At 50.4% G+C, this 17,102-nt stretch overlaps 1 protein-coding gene across 3 annotated transcripts in view; it reads left to right on the top strand.

Moving 5' to 3' along the window:
• FAM120A (family with sequence similarity 120A) overlaps positions 1 to 17,102 on the top strand; it is a 93,478-nt gene that overhangs the window by 52,206 nt on the left and 24,170 nt on the right. For 2 of the 3 annotated variants that reach the window (XM_040620365.1, XM_040620364.1), the window contains exons 8-10: positions 3,168 to 3,255; positions 5,417 to 5,644; positions 7,982 to 8,156. In XM_040620365.1, the coding sequence (XP_040476299.1) occupies positions 3,168 to 3,255; positions 5,417 to 5,644; positions 7,982 to 8,156 (491 nt within the window). Of the gene's footprint in view, positions 1 to 3,167; positions 3,256 to 5,416; positions 5,645 to 5,957; positions 7,266 to 7,981; positions 8,157 to 17,102 lie in introns of those variants that run through there. The other variant, XM_040620366.1, reaches the window with a different exon arrangement.

Raw genomic sequence — 17,102 nt, 5'->3', positions numbered from 1 at the left:
CGTGAGGTTCGTGTGCTTACAGGGCTGCATGGGTAACAAATCCCCGAGTTGAGCTTTGTGATGCATGGAGGGGAAGTCAGGTTTATGCCGTCCTCACCATATACCTTTAGACTGCAGTTATGTGATTCATTCCTTTAGCCACTGGGCTCCTGCTCGGCGGTGGCTGCGAGTGCTTATTTTCATGGAATGTATAATTGAGTGATGAAGATGGACAGTAATTCAGTGCTGGTATGACACATGCCACAAGGGAAACACCCGTGAGAATCGCAGAGACGGGGTGGGTAGGGAAGCCTGCACTAAGATGACGTTGCTGCTGTGGCCTGCAGATCGAGGTGTCACACACGAGAACTTGTCCGTCACGAAGAGGGGCTGGAAGTCCACAGGAGTGCGAGGTCCCTCTGCCTCACCAAGGACTTGTATCCAGAACATGGGACTTCCTAGAAGTCTGTGAGAAGAACATTTTGCACATTTTCTGCAATGGAGAAAGCATGCGGATTATTTGTACAGGCAAATCTCTCTTCGAGAGAAGATGTCACACATGGAGAGGTCTCATCTCCATCATCATCAGGGAAACGCAGACCAGACCACATGGGGGTCACCACATCCTGAGAAAGGCTGAGGTGGGCTCCACAGGAGACCCAGTGTGTCAAGGGCGGGAGCTCCCGGGGTCTTCTGCGGCCTGGGCTGTAGACCTGACGGCGGCGTGCTCTCCCTGGAACGTGTCCACAGTGAGGCTGAACCAGCAGGGCGGGCAGGAGGATGGTTGAGCCCAAACCACTGGGCACAGGAGGTGCACAGTTGCACAGTTCCATTTCCATGGCTCTCAAAGCCCAGGAAAGGCCATGTTTGCTGTTAGAAGTGTAGCAGCCATTGTCCTCGGGGAGGAAGTCTGGAGCGGGGCAAGGAGGGGCCTCCTGGCACATCAGCCCCATCTCAGTTCGGCTGCTCACGTGTGCGCTCAGATTGTGGACATCCATTGAGCTGTTCACTTGTAACTCGTGCATTTTTTTTTTATAGGTATGTTATACCTAATTGTTTAAAATTGTAATTAATAGATGTTTTATTTCTTTATAAAACTTGTAAGCATTTAAGTAATTTGTTACAAAGTTTCAGTAAATAAAGGTCACTGACTTTTTAGTGAAAAAGTACGTAAGCATCTGTTTGTGCCACGTTCTCGACCACTTCAGTGCTGCCAACCTTTCCTTCCCAGGGCTTGGAATGCACACGCTGTACCACGTGTGTGGTGGGACCGTCCCCTCTGTCTCCGCTCCAGTGTCAGGCTTGCCGGCTTGCGTCCCGAGCCCTGCCTTTGCCTTGAGTTTAAACAGAATGATCGTCGGGCTCTTGGACCCCTTCTCATCACTAGGGCTCCTTCTGGTTTTGCAGAGCTGTGGGCTGAGAGGGCACAGAAGAGGAGCAGACTTGGACAGAGCAGTGCTGTCTGTGTCCTCGCTGATGACCAGGAACCTGGACTCCGGGCACCTGTGTGGATGCCCCGTCCCATGGCTGGGATTGAGGAGCCCAGCAGGCTCTGAGAGGAACAACACAGGGCGTGACTCTTGGTTTACGACAGGCAGTCTGCTCCTCGGCTCTCCTGTTTGCATTTTTTTGTTTTATTTTGGTTTGTTTTGTTTTGGTAACAACTGAAATGAAATCAGTTGGAAGATAGGAAAACTAGTGGGTCTTTTTTTTTTTTTTTTTTTTAAGATTTATTTATTTGCTTGAGAGAGAGAGACTGAGAACGCCCCCATGAGCAGCAAGGAGGGGCAGAGGGACAAGCAGACACCCTGCTGACTCCCTGCTGACCGCAGAGCCGATGCAGGGCTTGATCCCAGGACCCTGAGGTCATGACTTGAGCCAAAATCAAAAGTCGGATGCTTAACTGACTGAGCTGCCCAAGCGTCCCTGGAGAATTAGTGGGTCTTAACGAATCTCCATCTGTCCCGTGGGGTCAGTTAGAAAGGCAAGTCAAGTAACAGTGCTCTTCCCTGGCAGGCCTTGTGGCCAGCACTGGTTTTAGAAGCTGGTTTTGGTGTGGGGCAGGATGACGGAAGGCTCCCATCTGTGGGGCTGTGCCTCAGGCGTCTCCAGGTTCCAGCTCCCTCCAGGATCGCGCTTTGGGACCACAGTAAACTTCCTTTTGTGTTGTGGTTTATGGTAACGAGTGAAAAAAATATATGTAAGATATGCCCTGTGTCCCACATTTACTGCATTCTGTCCCATTTTAAAATGCCTTAAAAAATGCTGGTTAGGGGTGCCTGGGTGGCTCAGTTGGGTAAGCATCTGTCTTTGCCTCAGGTCATGATCCTGGGATCCTGAGATCGAATCCCACATTGGTTTCCTGGCTCAACGGGGAGTCTGCTTGTCCCTCTGCCCCTCCCCCTGCTTATGCTCTCTCTCCCCCTGCTCCCCCCGCCCCAAATAAATAAATAAAAATCTTTAAAGAATACTGGTTAAGCCCACTGAATTGTTTTCCTGAGCTGCTAACTTAGGTCACAACCTATAGTGTTTTCAAGCTGCTGATTGATACAGCTCATTCTGGCCTATGAGCCCCTCCGCGCTCTTCCCCATTCCTTTCCACAGCCTACTTGTTACTGCTTTGTCACTTGAAGCCATTCCCCAAATAAGATTATGCTGTCCGTCTGTCTTCTGAACTCACCTCTGCCTTGCCTGATGAGTCACCCTCGCCTGCGCTCCTGCGGCCTCTCCGAGAATAGGCCAGGCGCCCTACCATGTGTAGTCTCTCGGCACCTCGTAGCTTGCATGTCTGTATGAATTATGAGTAACACTTGATCCACATAACATTTAGTCCTCCCCTGCCTGATAGCTGTCAGTTCAGTGGGATTGTTTTATCCTGTTTTCTCCATGACGACTGAGCCTCCTCCAAGGCAAGGCTGTACTGGTCCCCTCTGTGGCCATCCCTGGTCCTCTTTGGGCCCTGTGCTGGGTGAGGTGCTCCATGTTTTCTCTTCTGGAGAGTGGTGTCACTGCCCAACTGAGCAGGCAGAAAGGGTTCCCAGCACAGGGCTCTTTCTGGAGGTGGTTTGTTGGGGGAGGCGAGGTCCGTAAAGCTGAGTCTGTGGGCTCGGTACAGGCTGCCCTGTCATGGCTAGTGTGGTGGGAAGCAGATGCTCATCACTAACCGTCTTCCTGTTGTTTATGTTCAGCCATATCAGTGGGAACAAAATTGGCTGGGAGAAGACGGGAAGCCACTCAGAGCCGCAAGCACGGGGAGACCCAGGAGACCAAACAAAGGTAGTAGTCGGCTTTTATTCCTTCAGATCTTGACTCTTTGAGCATGTCATCTTAGGGATTTGTTTAAAGCAAAGTGCTGTTTTTTTAAAGCACATCGTGAGTAACAGACACCGGCAGGGAGCGTGGGAAGGCAAGGTTTGTCACACACTTTGGGGGTGGGAGGTGAAGGGGTCATATATTGGTGGGGGGTGGGTCACAGACATTAGTGCAGGGGAGGGGGTCCCAGACATAGGGGAAGAGGAGTCCCAGACATGGGGAAGGGGGCTTCCAGACATGGGGAAGGGGGCTTCCAGACATGGGGAAGGGGGTCCCGGATGCATGTGGGAGGACAAAGTGACAGGCTGGGTGGGGCCTATGGGAGAGCCTCCCATCTGCTGGCACACACTCTTGTCAAGACTTAGAGCCTTGCAGAGCCCTCATCTCCTGCAGAGTTTTGTGGGGATTGAATGAGGAATCACTTCAAACGTATACATTAAAAATGAAAATAAAGTACATCCCATTCTTCCTTTTATCTGCCTCTGCCTATTACTGGTGATCTCTAGCAATACCTTTCAACTGCAGAGCCATGCCTGTCCCCACATGCAGTCCCTTAGCGTGCGCCATATCTCTAGCTGGAAGAGGGCTTGTTTGTACACAAGGTGACACCGTGTCGGAAATTTGTTTAAGACTCTGGAATACTCTCGCTGTTGAAGGGTCATCCTATTAATAAGCAACAGGAATGCTTTGTGGATGCCTGTTACTTGCAAGGTACCTTCCAAAATTTTCAGCTGCTTGTATCTACATTCTATGAATGGAGAGTATAGAAAACACTTGTGGATTATCCTTGAGGTTTTTTTTTTTTTTTTTAATCGTTTTTTTTTTAAAGATTTTATTTATTTATTCGACAGAGATAGAGACAGCCAGCTAGAGAGGGAACACAAGCAGGGGGAGTGGGAGAGGAAGAAGCAGGCTCATAGCGGAGGAGCCTGATGTGGGGCTCGATCCTGGAATGCCGGGATCACGCCCTGAGCCGAAGGCAGACGCTTAACTGCTGTGCCACCCAGGCGCCCCCCCCTTTTTTTTTTTTAATATTTTATTTATTTATTTGACAGAGAGAGAGAGAGACAGCCAGCGAGAGAGGGAACACAACCAGGGGGAGTGGGAGAGGAAGAAGCAGGCTCCCAGCGGAAGAGCCCGATGTGGGGCTCGATCCCAGAACGCCAGGATCACGCCCTGAGCCAAAGGCAGACGCTTAATGACTGAGCCACCCAGGCGCCCCTATCCTTGAGGTTTTTTTAAGACCAGTTTTGGTACTTTGTGTTTTAAAGAATAAAATTAAGCACTTAAGTACTGTAAAGAATATGTTTTGTTTCGGAGAAATATATATTCCTTAGATTGGCACGAAATCAAGCAATAAGCAGTTATTATTTCCAGCGTTTGTCATGAGAAGGAATAAAACTGTTTATTATGCAAATAATTGATCTCTGTAAACACTTTGGACTTCGCTAAAATTCATAAAGAAAAAGTGAAGGGTGTGTCTCTGCCTTCCGTCTCCCCAGCCTGCTTCCTGCAGCCTGCCTTCCCTGAGCCTCATGTGGGGGCCACTCCTCCCTCTGCAGCTCGTACACATTCTATGTTTTGGTGGTTGGTTGTTACAGGATGGGTATTTTTCACTTAATGCTAGCTTACATACGTATATCTGTCTCATTATATATAGATCTGACTCATCAGTTTTAATGGAATTAGCTTGTTTTTTGCTTTAATTTTTGGTAAGCAGTTCCCTGTGTATACTTAATTTGGGACTTTAGGATAACCAGAGAGAATGTCTGAGTTTGGGTCTCTGTTTATTCTCTAAACGCCAGCTGTGGTGGTGAGGAGTAGGCGTGAGCCCCTGTGCTGTGAGTTCCTGGGCAGTGACACAGCCTCTCTGAGCATCCCCTCCCATTTCCATACAGCGAGCAGGGGGGACACGGTGACTCATGGGGGTCAGCAAACACAGAATGCCACTCCCAGCTTCAGGAGCCCATGGGAGTAGTCGTGGTGGGGTCACCCATCCCCACACAGGCTCAGGGGGCCACTCCCGCTCCCTCTCTTTGGGGAGGGGTCCTTTGCGTAGGACACACAGTGAAAGGAGTGGAAATGTGACCTGACCCATTCTCCCCTCTCACATGTGGCTCTGCAGACGGAAGGCTCGTCCACTGCCTCCTCAGGCAGCCAGCTTGCTGAAGGAAAGGGGAGCCAGATGGGCACCGTGCAGCCGATCCCGTGCCTCCTATCCATGCCCACCCGCAACCACATGGACATCACCACACCGCCCTTGCCCCCAGTGGCGCCTGAGGTACTGAGAGTGGCGGAGCACCGGCACAAGAAGGGGCTGATGTACCCCTACATCTTCCACGTCCTGACGAAGGTATGGGTGGCCGCTTTCTGTCTGACCAGGCACCTGAAACGGAGTGCATTTCCCCCTTCCTAAGGGTTGAGAGAAAAGGCGAAAATGCGTACCTGTAAATGCACTGAGAGAAGGACGTGGGAAAGTCTCATTTTCCCCTTCAGTTTGATAGAATATAGTTTTGAGACTTCTAATTAATGGCACGTCATGTTATTTTTCTGACTTGAGATGATGTTTTTCTAATTTTAAAATTTCCTGTACCATGTTTATGCCATACTGTCAGGTTTAATTAGCTGTCACATGCACTGCCTGTCTTCTCTGTCATCTGTCCTAGAGCGCCCCTGTGGAGTGGCGGACAGCGCTCCGTGTCCTCGGACTTGTCGAGTGCAGCTTTCATAGCCCTTCAGCAGAAAATCGAGCACAGGACTGTGTGACATGCTAACAGTCAGAAAACGCGATTTTGTGTTTGCACAGTGTCAGGATTTCACTTTATTAGTGTCTTACCAAATGTATGCTTCAGTAGACATCCAGTGTGGCATCGTTTTTGAATCTTGGTGTCTCGAATGGATCTCTGTGTCCATTTAAATTTTCTCAGTGACTTGTAGTCTTTCTGTTGACGTTTAAGGCCCTAGACCCATGACTTAACATGTAACCTCGGTGACCAGATTTCTCGTGTGGACGGGTTTATTGCCATCATGTATTTTTAACATGTTTTCATCAGTGTCTGTACCACCACAGATAATCAGACATTTTTCTCCCTGTTTTCTGCAATCCATCTATGGTTTGTAAGGTGGGGTCAGTAAGTGCACAAGCCCCCCGCTGTCCCACAGCACCCTGAGCCGGACTGCGACCGTTAGTTGGCTAACCTGAGCATCGCTCCCTCGTGTCAGTCCAAGGGCACCAAGAGTTTTATGTTTAAACCGCAGTCTCCTCCAAGTGTCATGCACTATGTGATATGGGTCTGCACGTATGGTATCACTTTTCAGATTACGGTTGTGAGGTAAACATTTTATTTTTCAGGGGCAACGCATGTTGTAAGGGTAAGTGGAAAGTTCCTCTCGCGGGAGAAGGATTTGCTGAGTTTAAAGGGACCCAGGTTCGGGGGAGATTGCGTCCTTTCCCCGTGGGGTTGTGCGGGCTGTGAGGTCCCGGACCCCTGCGCTTCTGCCCTGCTCGGGGGCGGGCTGAGCGACAGACGGCCTGTCCTCCTTCACCACTCCCTCATCTCAAGGGCAGATATTGATAAAGTGACTATGGTTGAGAAAAGTAAATGATTATCTCTTCAGACTTTAAAATGCCACCTACCATTTTTCTGTATGTCAGGAAAAGCTTATGTCAGGCATGGTGTTTGCTGTGAGCTACATGGCTCTGGTATTAAATTGTCAGGCCGACATGTCTGCAGTGACGCGAGGCTTGACACTCAACACAGGCAGCCGGCTGAGCCAGGGACCTGGAGAGAGTGCCCACCGCACTCTCTCTCATATAAATCTATGTGAAGAATGAACAAATGCCATGGAATTATTGAAAGAGTAGGTAGTGATAAATTTAACAGACACTGAAGGTCATATGTATACTCTTATGTCATGAATATTCCTAAATAAAGTTCCCTGCAAAATCTCTCGAGATGTACCTTGATGCCATAGAATGTCCGAGACGGGGCCACAGAGGTCTTGCCACCGCCTCAGGTGTGGACACACAGCCCCTTGGCTTGTGCCGTGTTGACCGCGGGATGTGAGCAGAGTGGGGCTTCCTTCGAGGGCCGTCCCAGCGGCTGTGCATGCCCCTCATTCAGGAGGCACGGCTCCCGAGTCCTGGCACGTGCCGAAACTGTGCAGAATGAGGGACGCTGCAGGGCGTGCTCTTTGGGAGACCATTTACGCACGTGCTAATGTTTTATGGAAGAGCTTGGTAAAGACAATTTGACCATTTTATTTTCAGGATACTCATTTCTTGGATTTCACATAGGTCATTAAAAAGTATGAATTTTATTACATATGACCATCCTGACTCATAAGTAAAATTTGCAAGTTCTCAGCATTTTCTATTCTATTTGTTGTCTGCTGTTATCTGTCCAGATTGTTTCAAAGACTTCGGGGTCGTCTATGTGGTTTCCTTATGCTCTTGGTTCGAGATTAAGATGAAACCATGTAGATTTTATTTTGACTCTTTGAGCATATGTTTTGACAACCCACTAAATGAACTCTCCTTAGCGCCCCGCTGCACCCAAGTGGTTAAGCAATTGATCTGGAATAGAATTGCAATGTCAATAACTGGAGATAATGCAGTATATTTCTTTGAGTTTGTTGTAAATTCAACATGAAAAATGTGCAATATTATTCTGCTTTCTTCCATGCAAAGGGTGAAATCAAAATTGCTGTTTCTATTGAAGATGAAGCCAGCAAAGACCTGCCTCCCGCCGCCCTGCTCTATAGGCCAGTTCGCCAGTATGTTTACGGAGTGCTGTTTAGCTTGGCAGAAAGCAGAAAGAAAACTGAGAGACTTGCTTTTAGAAAGAACAGACTTCCACCAGAATGTATGTACTGTGAAATCCATTGTTTGTTTTCCTCAGTACCTCGTAACCTCTTGTGCATTTTCCAAAGCCTTAGAGGATCATGACTGAGTCTGCCCCGAGTGTCCCCACGCGAGACGGTGGGCTTCACGGGGCCCTTAGGACAGGAGGACCAGCCACAGGCTGTGTTCCTCAGTAATGTTCCAGTCATGCTGTGCATTTGGTAAAACGTGTGCACTTTAAACTGGATGTTGATCTGGAAACGGTCCGGACGGGCACCCTCTCCTGTGGCAAGTGCGTCCCAGGCAGGGCGACGGCGGCATCTGCTCCGGTGTCTGCGAGCGCGTCTGCGCTGCAGATTCCGTGTTCCTTGGGAGGCCCTCACTGCATGTGGCTCCTTCTGTGCGGGTGGCGTGTGCCTGTGCACAGCCCGCAGCAGACAGGGCCTGGTCACCGTCCCCCTCGAGGACTCCAGCCGATCGACCCTGGGGTGGAGGGGAAGTGGAAAGACAGAAGGTGCTGTGTGACATGTCGGCAAAAGCTGAGGTCAGAGCATGCATTTTCCATCTTCCAATGGGCCAGTGTAATATTTGGGGAGAACCGTGTCTTTTTGTTTTAGGTTATTTTATTTACTAATGTAGGAAATGTAAAAGTCACTGTATATTTATTAGGAAATACAGAAAAGTTTCCCAAAACATACAGTCTAAAATAAGAATATCCTGAACCGTGAACATTATAGATTACCAGATCATCCCCTGAACTAAGACCGTTGAGGGACAGATCCCCTGGGTGTGCGGCGGGTCAGTGCAGGCTTGGTGACGTGCCGCAGCTGAGCTGTGCTCAGGGATGCATGTGACAGTGGGTCTTACCTTTGGACTCTGAACCGGAGAGATTCTGGCAATTCTAAAAGCTTGTTGCATAGGTTCTGATGTTTTCTGTTTCTGATTACTATGCCGAAGTGTGGTTCGGTAAGCCTTCCAGATGCAGCGCCTGTTGGTGCCCTGACTTGAGGGTGGCCACCTCTAGCTGATGCGTCTGCTGCCTCGACTGGGGCTGGAGGCCACGCGGGAAACACTGAGCGTTATCAGTGGACTCTGCAAGGCCGGGACGTTCCTGGTGGACACATCCTCTTTCTCACTTTGCACAGGGTCGGCCAGTCTTCTGCACCGGTCGGCCCGGGCCCTGCAGCCGCGACCTCCCTTCCAGGGTCATGGCCTCTTGCTTCGGCCTTGGCCTAGACTGCCAGGTGCTGCAGAGCGCTGGGCAGCTCCACTTCCTGCCGTGTCCTCGGCTCCAGAGCAGCATTTTGGCTTTTGTGGTGAAAGCTGTTCTTTTTCTCATTTGGTTATGTTCCAGAAGTCATTATCTTATTTAGCACACTCCCAGGGGTTTTCCAGGATGGGTGCCCTCTGCAGTGTCCACAGGTTTGTAGAACAGTCTGGATGGGCTGCTGTGATCTGTGCGCACCCCCAGTGGTGGGCAGCGTGCGCTCCTCCCATCTACTGAGTTCTGCGTCACAGGTGAACTGTGGGTGCCAGGGACGGCAGGAAGTAAGAGCTGGTCTCTGCCCTGCTGTAGGCGTGTAGTACAGCCCTGTAGCACACAGCATGCTCACCCCCTTGTTGCTTGTTCCGTACCTGGGTGGTGCGGGTGTCCGGCTGGCCCCTGAGCAGGCAGTAGGGGACGCAGGAGGCACAGGACGGCGCTCACTGCATAAACCAGCACCCTCTGTGCATAAGCAAGAGAGCAGTGCACTGTGGTGCAGGGCTGGGCATGCACGCACACCGCGTTGGGGGGCTTGGCGCTCGCCGAGAGAGGACAGGTGGGAGGGTGTAGGGACAGGATGGTGAAGAAAAAGAGAAGAATGGTACAGATGGGCTCTGAAGCTCTTGTGTATGGGGGTGTGTTGACTGGCTGAATTTCTTATATATATATATAATATGTATTTTTTTTTTTTAAAGATCTATTTATTTTGAGAGACAGAGCTGGGGAGGTTGGGCAGAGGGAGAGAGAATCTTGAGCAGACTCCGCAGGAAGCATCGAACCTGATGTGGGGCTCGATCTCACGATTCTGAGATCATGACCTGAGCTGAAACCAAGAGTCAGACGCTTCACCGACTGAGCCCTCCAGGCGCCCCCGGCTAAGTTTCTGGGGGAGGTTGGTGATGAGCGCATTGCAGTCTTTCTGCTCAGGTGATGAAAGAAAGTGGGTTCTGACTTCTCTGTCAGTCACAGGGGAACCACTGAAGGATTGGGAAGGGTGGGACATTTCAGTTCAGGAGGGTGGGCTGGGTAGGGACAGGTGGCTGAACTGAGGCAGTGGGAAAGGAGCTGTGAACTAGCCCTGGGAATCAGTGGCAGCTAGAGAAGTATATGATTCATGTACATTACAGATAACGGTGAACCTCTAGGTAGAAAGATGTGTCCATTGGACCTCTGAGTCTACAGGTTAAGAGACCGTCGTTAGCTCTGTAATGAGTGGCTTTAGAACCCAGGTCTGTTTGGTCTTTCTGGGGACCTGATACACTTGAATTTGTTTCAGGTGTTGGTTGTCTTAATGGAGGGAAAACAGCCTTAGAAAAGGTGCTCAGGTCAGTAATGCGTGCTCTTATTTGCTGATCACCATGCTAACTGGAGTGCCAACTCTCCACAGCGAGGAGTTTGTCCTTATGAGCTCTCGTGAGCCTTGAGCCTGAACGCTGGCAGCTGAGAGCAAACCTTGTGCAAGAGACGAACGTGCGTGTGCTGGTGACCTTACACCTCTCGTTAATGGTGCATTATGATTGTTCCCTGAGGACTGCTCCCTGAGGCCCGCTCTTAGATCCCAGCTGACTCAGCGCTGGTGCGGTGATGCCCCTGCCGTGGGCTTCCCGCCTGAAATACGTCGTAGGTGATGGCGCCTTTTGGTGTTCTTAGGGAGGAAGCCCTTGAGGTTGTGGATGAGGTGAGGACGGCGATGCCGGTCATGCTGGAAGTAGTTGCTCAGGAGTCCAAGTCGATAAGGTTTGAAAGTTGAGTCTGTTGAAACCTTGCTTTACCCTGGCCACTCTTAGACCATATGTGGCTGAAATGAAGTCAGTGGCACTTTGCAGGAGATTTCATAGAGCGCTGACCGTGCACCATGAGGTCTTTGGGGCAGGTTTGTTTCTCAGATGCCCGCTGGCCCCGCTCTCCACTCCGCGGGTCCCAGGTGAGCCCGTCCTCTGTAGCAGGTGAGGAGGCTCCTGGTCCAGCATGGTGCCAGTGTGCTGTGTGTACAGACACAGGTTCGACGCGTTCACTGTGACAGCAGGAGGCTCCCCAGGGGGGCTTTGTTGTCAGAGCCAGTCAGAGGACACATGGAAGTCTAAGATATTGAATACTGTTTAAAAATATTGAACTCTTACCACATTTAAGACACATATCCATTTGGAAATGTAGTCTCTTTCTCTCTTTTTTTTAAGTAGGCTCCATGCCCAGCGTGAAGCTTATTGCAGGGCCTTGAACTCATGACCCTGAGACCAAGGCCTGAGCTGAGATCAAGAGTCAGACGCTTAACTGACTGAGCCACCCAGGCACCCCGGAAATGTAGTCTCTCTCTCTTTTTTTTTTTTAATCTTTTTAAGATTTTATTTATTTATATGACAGAGATAGAGACAGCCAGCGAGAGAGGGAACACAAGCAGGGGGAGTGGGGGAGGAAGAAGCAGGCTCCCAGTGGAGGAGCCTGATGTGGGGCTCGATCCCAGAACTCCGGGATCACGCCCTGAGCCGAAGGCAGACGCTTAACGACTGAGCTACCAAGGCGCCCCCGGAAATGTAGTCTCTTGATCAAGACATAGGATAAAGCATTTCATAATCTATAATGAGTGCTCTAGTTCACATGTGATTTAGCACAGTTTCATTTTTAAAGTCCTATGATTAAAGCAGGATATCCACCCTCAGATCCTTAAAAACTCTGGCCTGTGAAAGTCATACTGAATTAGATGCTGGCAGTTTATTTTCTGTGTGTCCGTCCCTGAGTTCGTTGTTTTGCTGTTAGGAAATTCATCAGAAGCTTGTTTATTAGGACAGTAAGCTGCTCCAAGTCACCAGATGGGTCTCCAGGCCCCTCGAGGGGCCACGTGGAAGATTGCGGACCTGGCACAAATGATTTGCCCCGTGTTCTGGATGGGGACAGTGGCAGTTGTTTTGGGGTGAGGTGGGTCCAAGGATCTGCATTTGAGGCTTCTGGCACTTGGGTAGGGACAGTTGCCTGGCTGGAGGCTTGGAGCATGAAGCTCCCGCCCTGCTGCCCCTGGGGTGCCCCTCGGCTGTCCCTCACCCCGCTAGGGAGATCAGGAGGGGCAGGAAGAAAGGGGGTCTGGTTCCAAAAAGACTGCAGGGTAACAAGACTCCTCGGCCACAGTAGAGGAGGTAAAACTCCAGGAAGTAAAGCGCAGTGATGGGCACATTTTCAAATATTGTCCCCTGTTGAAAGTTGGCCTCTGTTTTCTTCAACAAGACTCCCCAGGACCTTAAAATTAAGTAAGAGAAACAGGCTTGTAGAAAGTGAAGGGATATAAGATACAGACACAAGAGATGAAAGTCCCGACTTTCTAAATAGGAAAAGCCAAAGGGAACATGGATTTCTTCGTGGTCCAATTTGCTTTCGCTTTAGAAATTTTGTTTGTGCCGAGTAATTAGTTCTGCTGATTAAAAAGAGGTAAAATTGATTCACTGTGGATTGTATTATAAAACAATATATGATCAATATTAGTGCGTTATTTTAATATGTGTGAAATTTGGTTATCATACCCATTTCCCCTGTGGTTTTGTGAAGGCTGTTTATATTTATCTGAATTTCCTTCCTCTACAAAGCTTTCTAGGAGTAGCATTAGCGACTGCCTTTTCCTCACCAACCTGTGAGCAGCTGAGCCCAAGGGGCAGCTGCACGGGCAGGAGGCTCCACGTGGCAGAGTTGGTGGCCCTCGTTCAGAGCCGTTTTTGTCGTAGGTTCTTGATCGCCTGCGTTCTGACACAGCAGCAGCGGTGTGCACAGGGAGAGTGAAGCGGGCATTGTTGTGGGCGTGTGAGGAGCACTGTGCTCCACAGCCTGTGGGGCCTCGCGCCGCCGCGAGTCCTAGAGGGCGCCCACCCGTGTTCGCACAAGGGAGTGGAGCCAGCTGGACCCCACCACCTCATGTGTTGGCTTCCTGTGGGAAGGAAGGCACAGCTGCCCTCGTGCCCAGTTTTCTGTTTCTGCGGAGATACAAAAGAACCAGATTTTGTTTTTACTTATTTGTGTGGCTTTGTTGTTTTTCTATACCGTGAGGCTCGGCAAGTGCAGTGGTCCTCCCCCCTACACGCACACACACGCATCCCTGCCCACAGACCACAGGCCCCGTTGGCCACAGTCGTGGGAGCGGCTTGTCTCCATCAACCTCAGCCATACCCGTGATGCGTGCATGCTGCCCTTGCACACACAGCCTGTAGCGGGCACGGCTAGTGCTCACGAGGCGCCAGCCCCAGGCTGAGGCATTCTTCATCACATGGCTCTGTCGGCAGCCACCACTGGTTGGTTGGAGTTGGCTTACAAAATGAAACATTTTCATTATTCCTGGTCTGGGATGGATCCCAGTCAGCGTTAAAACAGATTTGCAAGGTAGCTGGCTGCCATGGGTTTGCATGTGACGGCAAAGACGATGACTCCCGTCTGAGGGAAACACTGGGTTCTCAGCGACAGCTTAAGCGTAATCATGTAGTCGGTCCCAGCTTGTATTTTGAAGAGGTAGGTACTTTGCGTAAAGAAGGTGCATTATAAACGTAGCCTCTACTAGTACAGAAAACCAGCACCCTGGAGTTGTTGTTGCAGATGTCAGTGTTGCTGTGGCAGAGGGAGCAGAGACAGTCTCCTGTTCAGTGTTTGCGAGTCTGCTTGAAAGGGTGGAAAAGCTGTAGTGAATGTTTGCTGATGGCACGGCTGGGTCCGCCGACCTCTGGGCATGAGGTCGTGTCTTACAACATGGGGTCGTCACGGCCATGCTTACCGATCACAGTGCTCTTGTCTGAGTGCCAGATGTGTGTGCTCAGGGGCTGTAATACCCTGGCTTCCCTGTGTGTGATCCTCATGTAACCAGTGCTTTTCGCAAACACAGGAGCCCAGAGGATGTGCTGTTAGCTCCTCGGCTTCTGTTTGTCCCTGTGAGTGGAGTGACAGAGCCTGAGCCCTCCGTCCCGGGCAGGGGCGTGTATGTGTACACAGGGGCTGCCACGTGTCACCCTGGAAACTGACATCCCTGGGATCCTTTATTAGCACTAGGCTTTAATGAGTTAACTGTGGTCCACCTCACACGCTTGTAGCCTGTAGCCCTACGTTACAGGCGGGAGGCGCCTGTTTCCTTTTCAAGATTGTGCTAGAGTGAGTCCTCGGCTCCTTTCCGTGGTGCCTGGTCCCTAGGCTGGGCCTCAGGGTTTGAGGACACCCTGGGTGTGGCGTGGTATGTGGGGGTTGGCCCCTGAGCCTCCCCTGCCTCCCCCGCTCCCCACCCCTGCCTGGTATATAGAAGATGCTCAGTAAATACCTATGAGGTGATTGGCCATAGGCTCCACCACCATTAAGTGGTGGTGTGTGAAAAGATTTCCAGAAGCAGATACACACATGTTAAAGATTGAGCAAGTCAGGAGCAGGTTTGCTCTCGGAACAAACTTTTGTGTTCCTTCACTTGGATTTTCTAAATTAGATCTGAGCTGTTCATGGGTAATGGAGATAGGCAACAGAAATACTTAGAAGGACAGAGGGAGTGACGCACAGGACCCTCCTTCACTGGGAGTACAGCGCCTGCCCTCCTTGCTCCTGGTGGGTGCAGAGTGTATCCCTAGCCATATCTCCAGGCAGTTCCCGGCAGCCTCTGCCAGCCAGAAGGATATGTGCTCAGCAGCTCACCCAGAAATTGGGGCACATGTGGGACCCTTCAAGCCTTCCGTGTGCACAGCCGTCTGGGGAGCCCCAGAGGGGGTGGGGACAGGCAGGCGTGAGAGGCTGCCTCCATCCTCCCCACCTACCCCCCCTTCCTTGTGGGGCCTGGATCTCAAGAACAAGAGTGAGCTACCCAAAGCTGTTTCTAGATGAAAGCAGGACACGATAAAGTAGAATGACCGTGGCAGGTGTTAGAGGACGGCGGGGACAGAGGTGGAGATGGACTTAGTGGGAATGCCTCCCGGAGAGAGCTCAGATCAGAGACCTGGTGCTGGGCAGCCACCTTGTGTGAGCATGCGTGCACGTGTGAGCATGTGTGCATGTGTGGTGGGGAGAAAGTGAGAGAACCCAGATCAGCTAATCCTACAACCGGAGATAAAATCTAATCAGTGCCTTTAAACCTTTGCCACCAAAATGAGTATGTTACAAAATAGATCTGTGCGTTTTGGCTTTTTTTGGCACGGAAAGGAAATTTGTGGTTTAACCAGTAGGCACCCAGCAGCCTCTGGTTAAGGGCTTGTTTTGTGACCAGCCTTGGCCTGTTTATCAGGGGCTGACGACTGCCAGCCTCTGATACTAGTTGGGCCTTGTGGTGGTGACGGCTGCCCGGTGTGCGTGCCACGTGTGCTGAGGCTTGGCAGGCGTGGGGCTAGATTGTGAGTCCAAGGACAGGGACTGCGTGGGTGCGTGTCTGGCGTCTCAAAATATGGTTGAATATAAAGACGCATGTATTTATATATACATGTGTATCTGTTTGCACTTGATGGACTTTAAGTGTTTTACGTGTTTTAGATTTTTCTTTAGTATTTAAACATTAAGATACTCAAATGTGAATGAAAGGGATTTTCCTGGTGACAAAACAGTAACTTTTTTGTAAGAAGACAATCTTGGGGAGCTGTCTTGACCTGGACCCTGCTCCAGCAGCCTGCTCCTGGGGGTGGGGGTCCCAGGGCTCCACAGCAGCTCCCCTTTCCCTGCCTTGTGTGGGGCTGGGTGTGCGGAGCTGGCTGTCCTGTTGCTGACGCCCTGTGTGTCCGGGTGTCTGGCCTCCCACGTTCTCCAGGACCCTGTGCAGGCGGGACGGGGTGGAGCTGCAGGTGGTCCATTGGTCATTCCACCAGTCAGGGTTTGGGCCTTCAGTCTCCCGTCTGCCTTGGGTGGTACTTTCGGGAAAGTGAGCCCATCTGGGGTGCGTCGTTTGGGTAGAGGGGCCTGGTGGAAGAGGACAGTGGAGTCCCAGTGCCATCCTGGTTCTGGGTGGGTCACACTGGCCGCTTGCTGGGACCCACTTCTGCTACGGTGGTCTTGGGCCCAAATGGGCTTTCGTGGCCTAGTAGATGCACACCCGGAGCCCAGCATCGGCCTGTCCCCTCAGTGCAGCAAGGAGACACTGGAACTCGGTCCCTGTGGCGTGCCATGTCTTCACTGTAACTCCCATCATACTGGATTCAGACTTATGTGGGAAAAGGTGCTTGTTTGCGCTTTAAGAATTAACGGACTTGAATAGCGGTAAGACAACTATGGAGAAGAGGCCACTATTTTGTATTAGATCAGCTTAGACCTTCTTGCCTTTTTGGAGGTGAAATGGGGAATTTTATGCTTTGTCTTCAGTCTTCCTGGATAGAATTACTGTGTGCTGACATCACCGGGATTTCAAAACACTGAATCTTGCCTCCGTTTGCTGCCTTACTGGGCTTTTGGGGTCTCACTGCAGGGAGCTTATTCTTACTAATCTTTAAAAACACAGTTTAACAGGTGTGTCTGTTAAAGGGGACCTTCAGGCAAAGTGGCACCAAGTGCGTGTTATTTCTCAAATCTGATTAGTGAAAGTGTCTATGTAGAAAAAGATTAGTTATCTAAATTGGAGTTCCTTTGGATTTCCATGATAATCACATACTTCTGTAAATTTTACCAGTTATTATTAAAACTTAACGGACTTAATAAATTTTTTCCAACATCCTTGATTTATACGTCTTAGTTATATGGGGAAATCAAGTCATGATTCGATGGAGGAGAAACTTATCGGTGGCCTGA

The sequence above is a fragment of the Ursus maritimus genome, unplaced genomic scaffold, assembly GCF_017311325.1.
Source record: "Ursus maritimus isolate PB19 unplaced genomic scaffold, ASM1731132v1 scaffold_34, whole genome shotgun sequence".
Lineage (NCBI taxonomy): Eukaryota > Metazoa > Chordata > Mammalia > Carnivora > Ursidae > Ursus > Ursus maritimus.
Note: the sequence above shows the minus strand (reverse complement) of the source record. Positions and strands in the feature narration are given on the sequence as shown.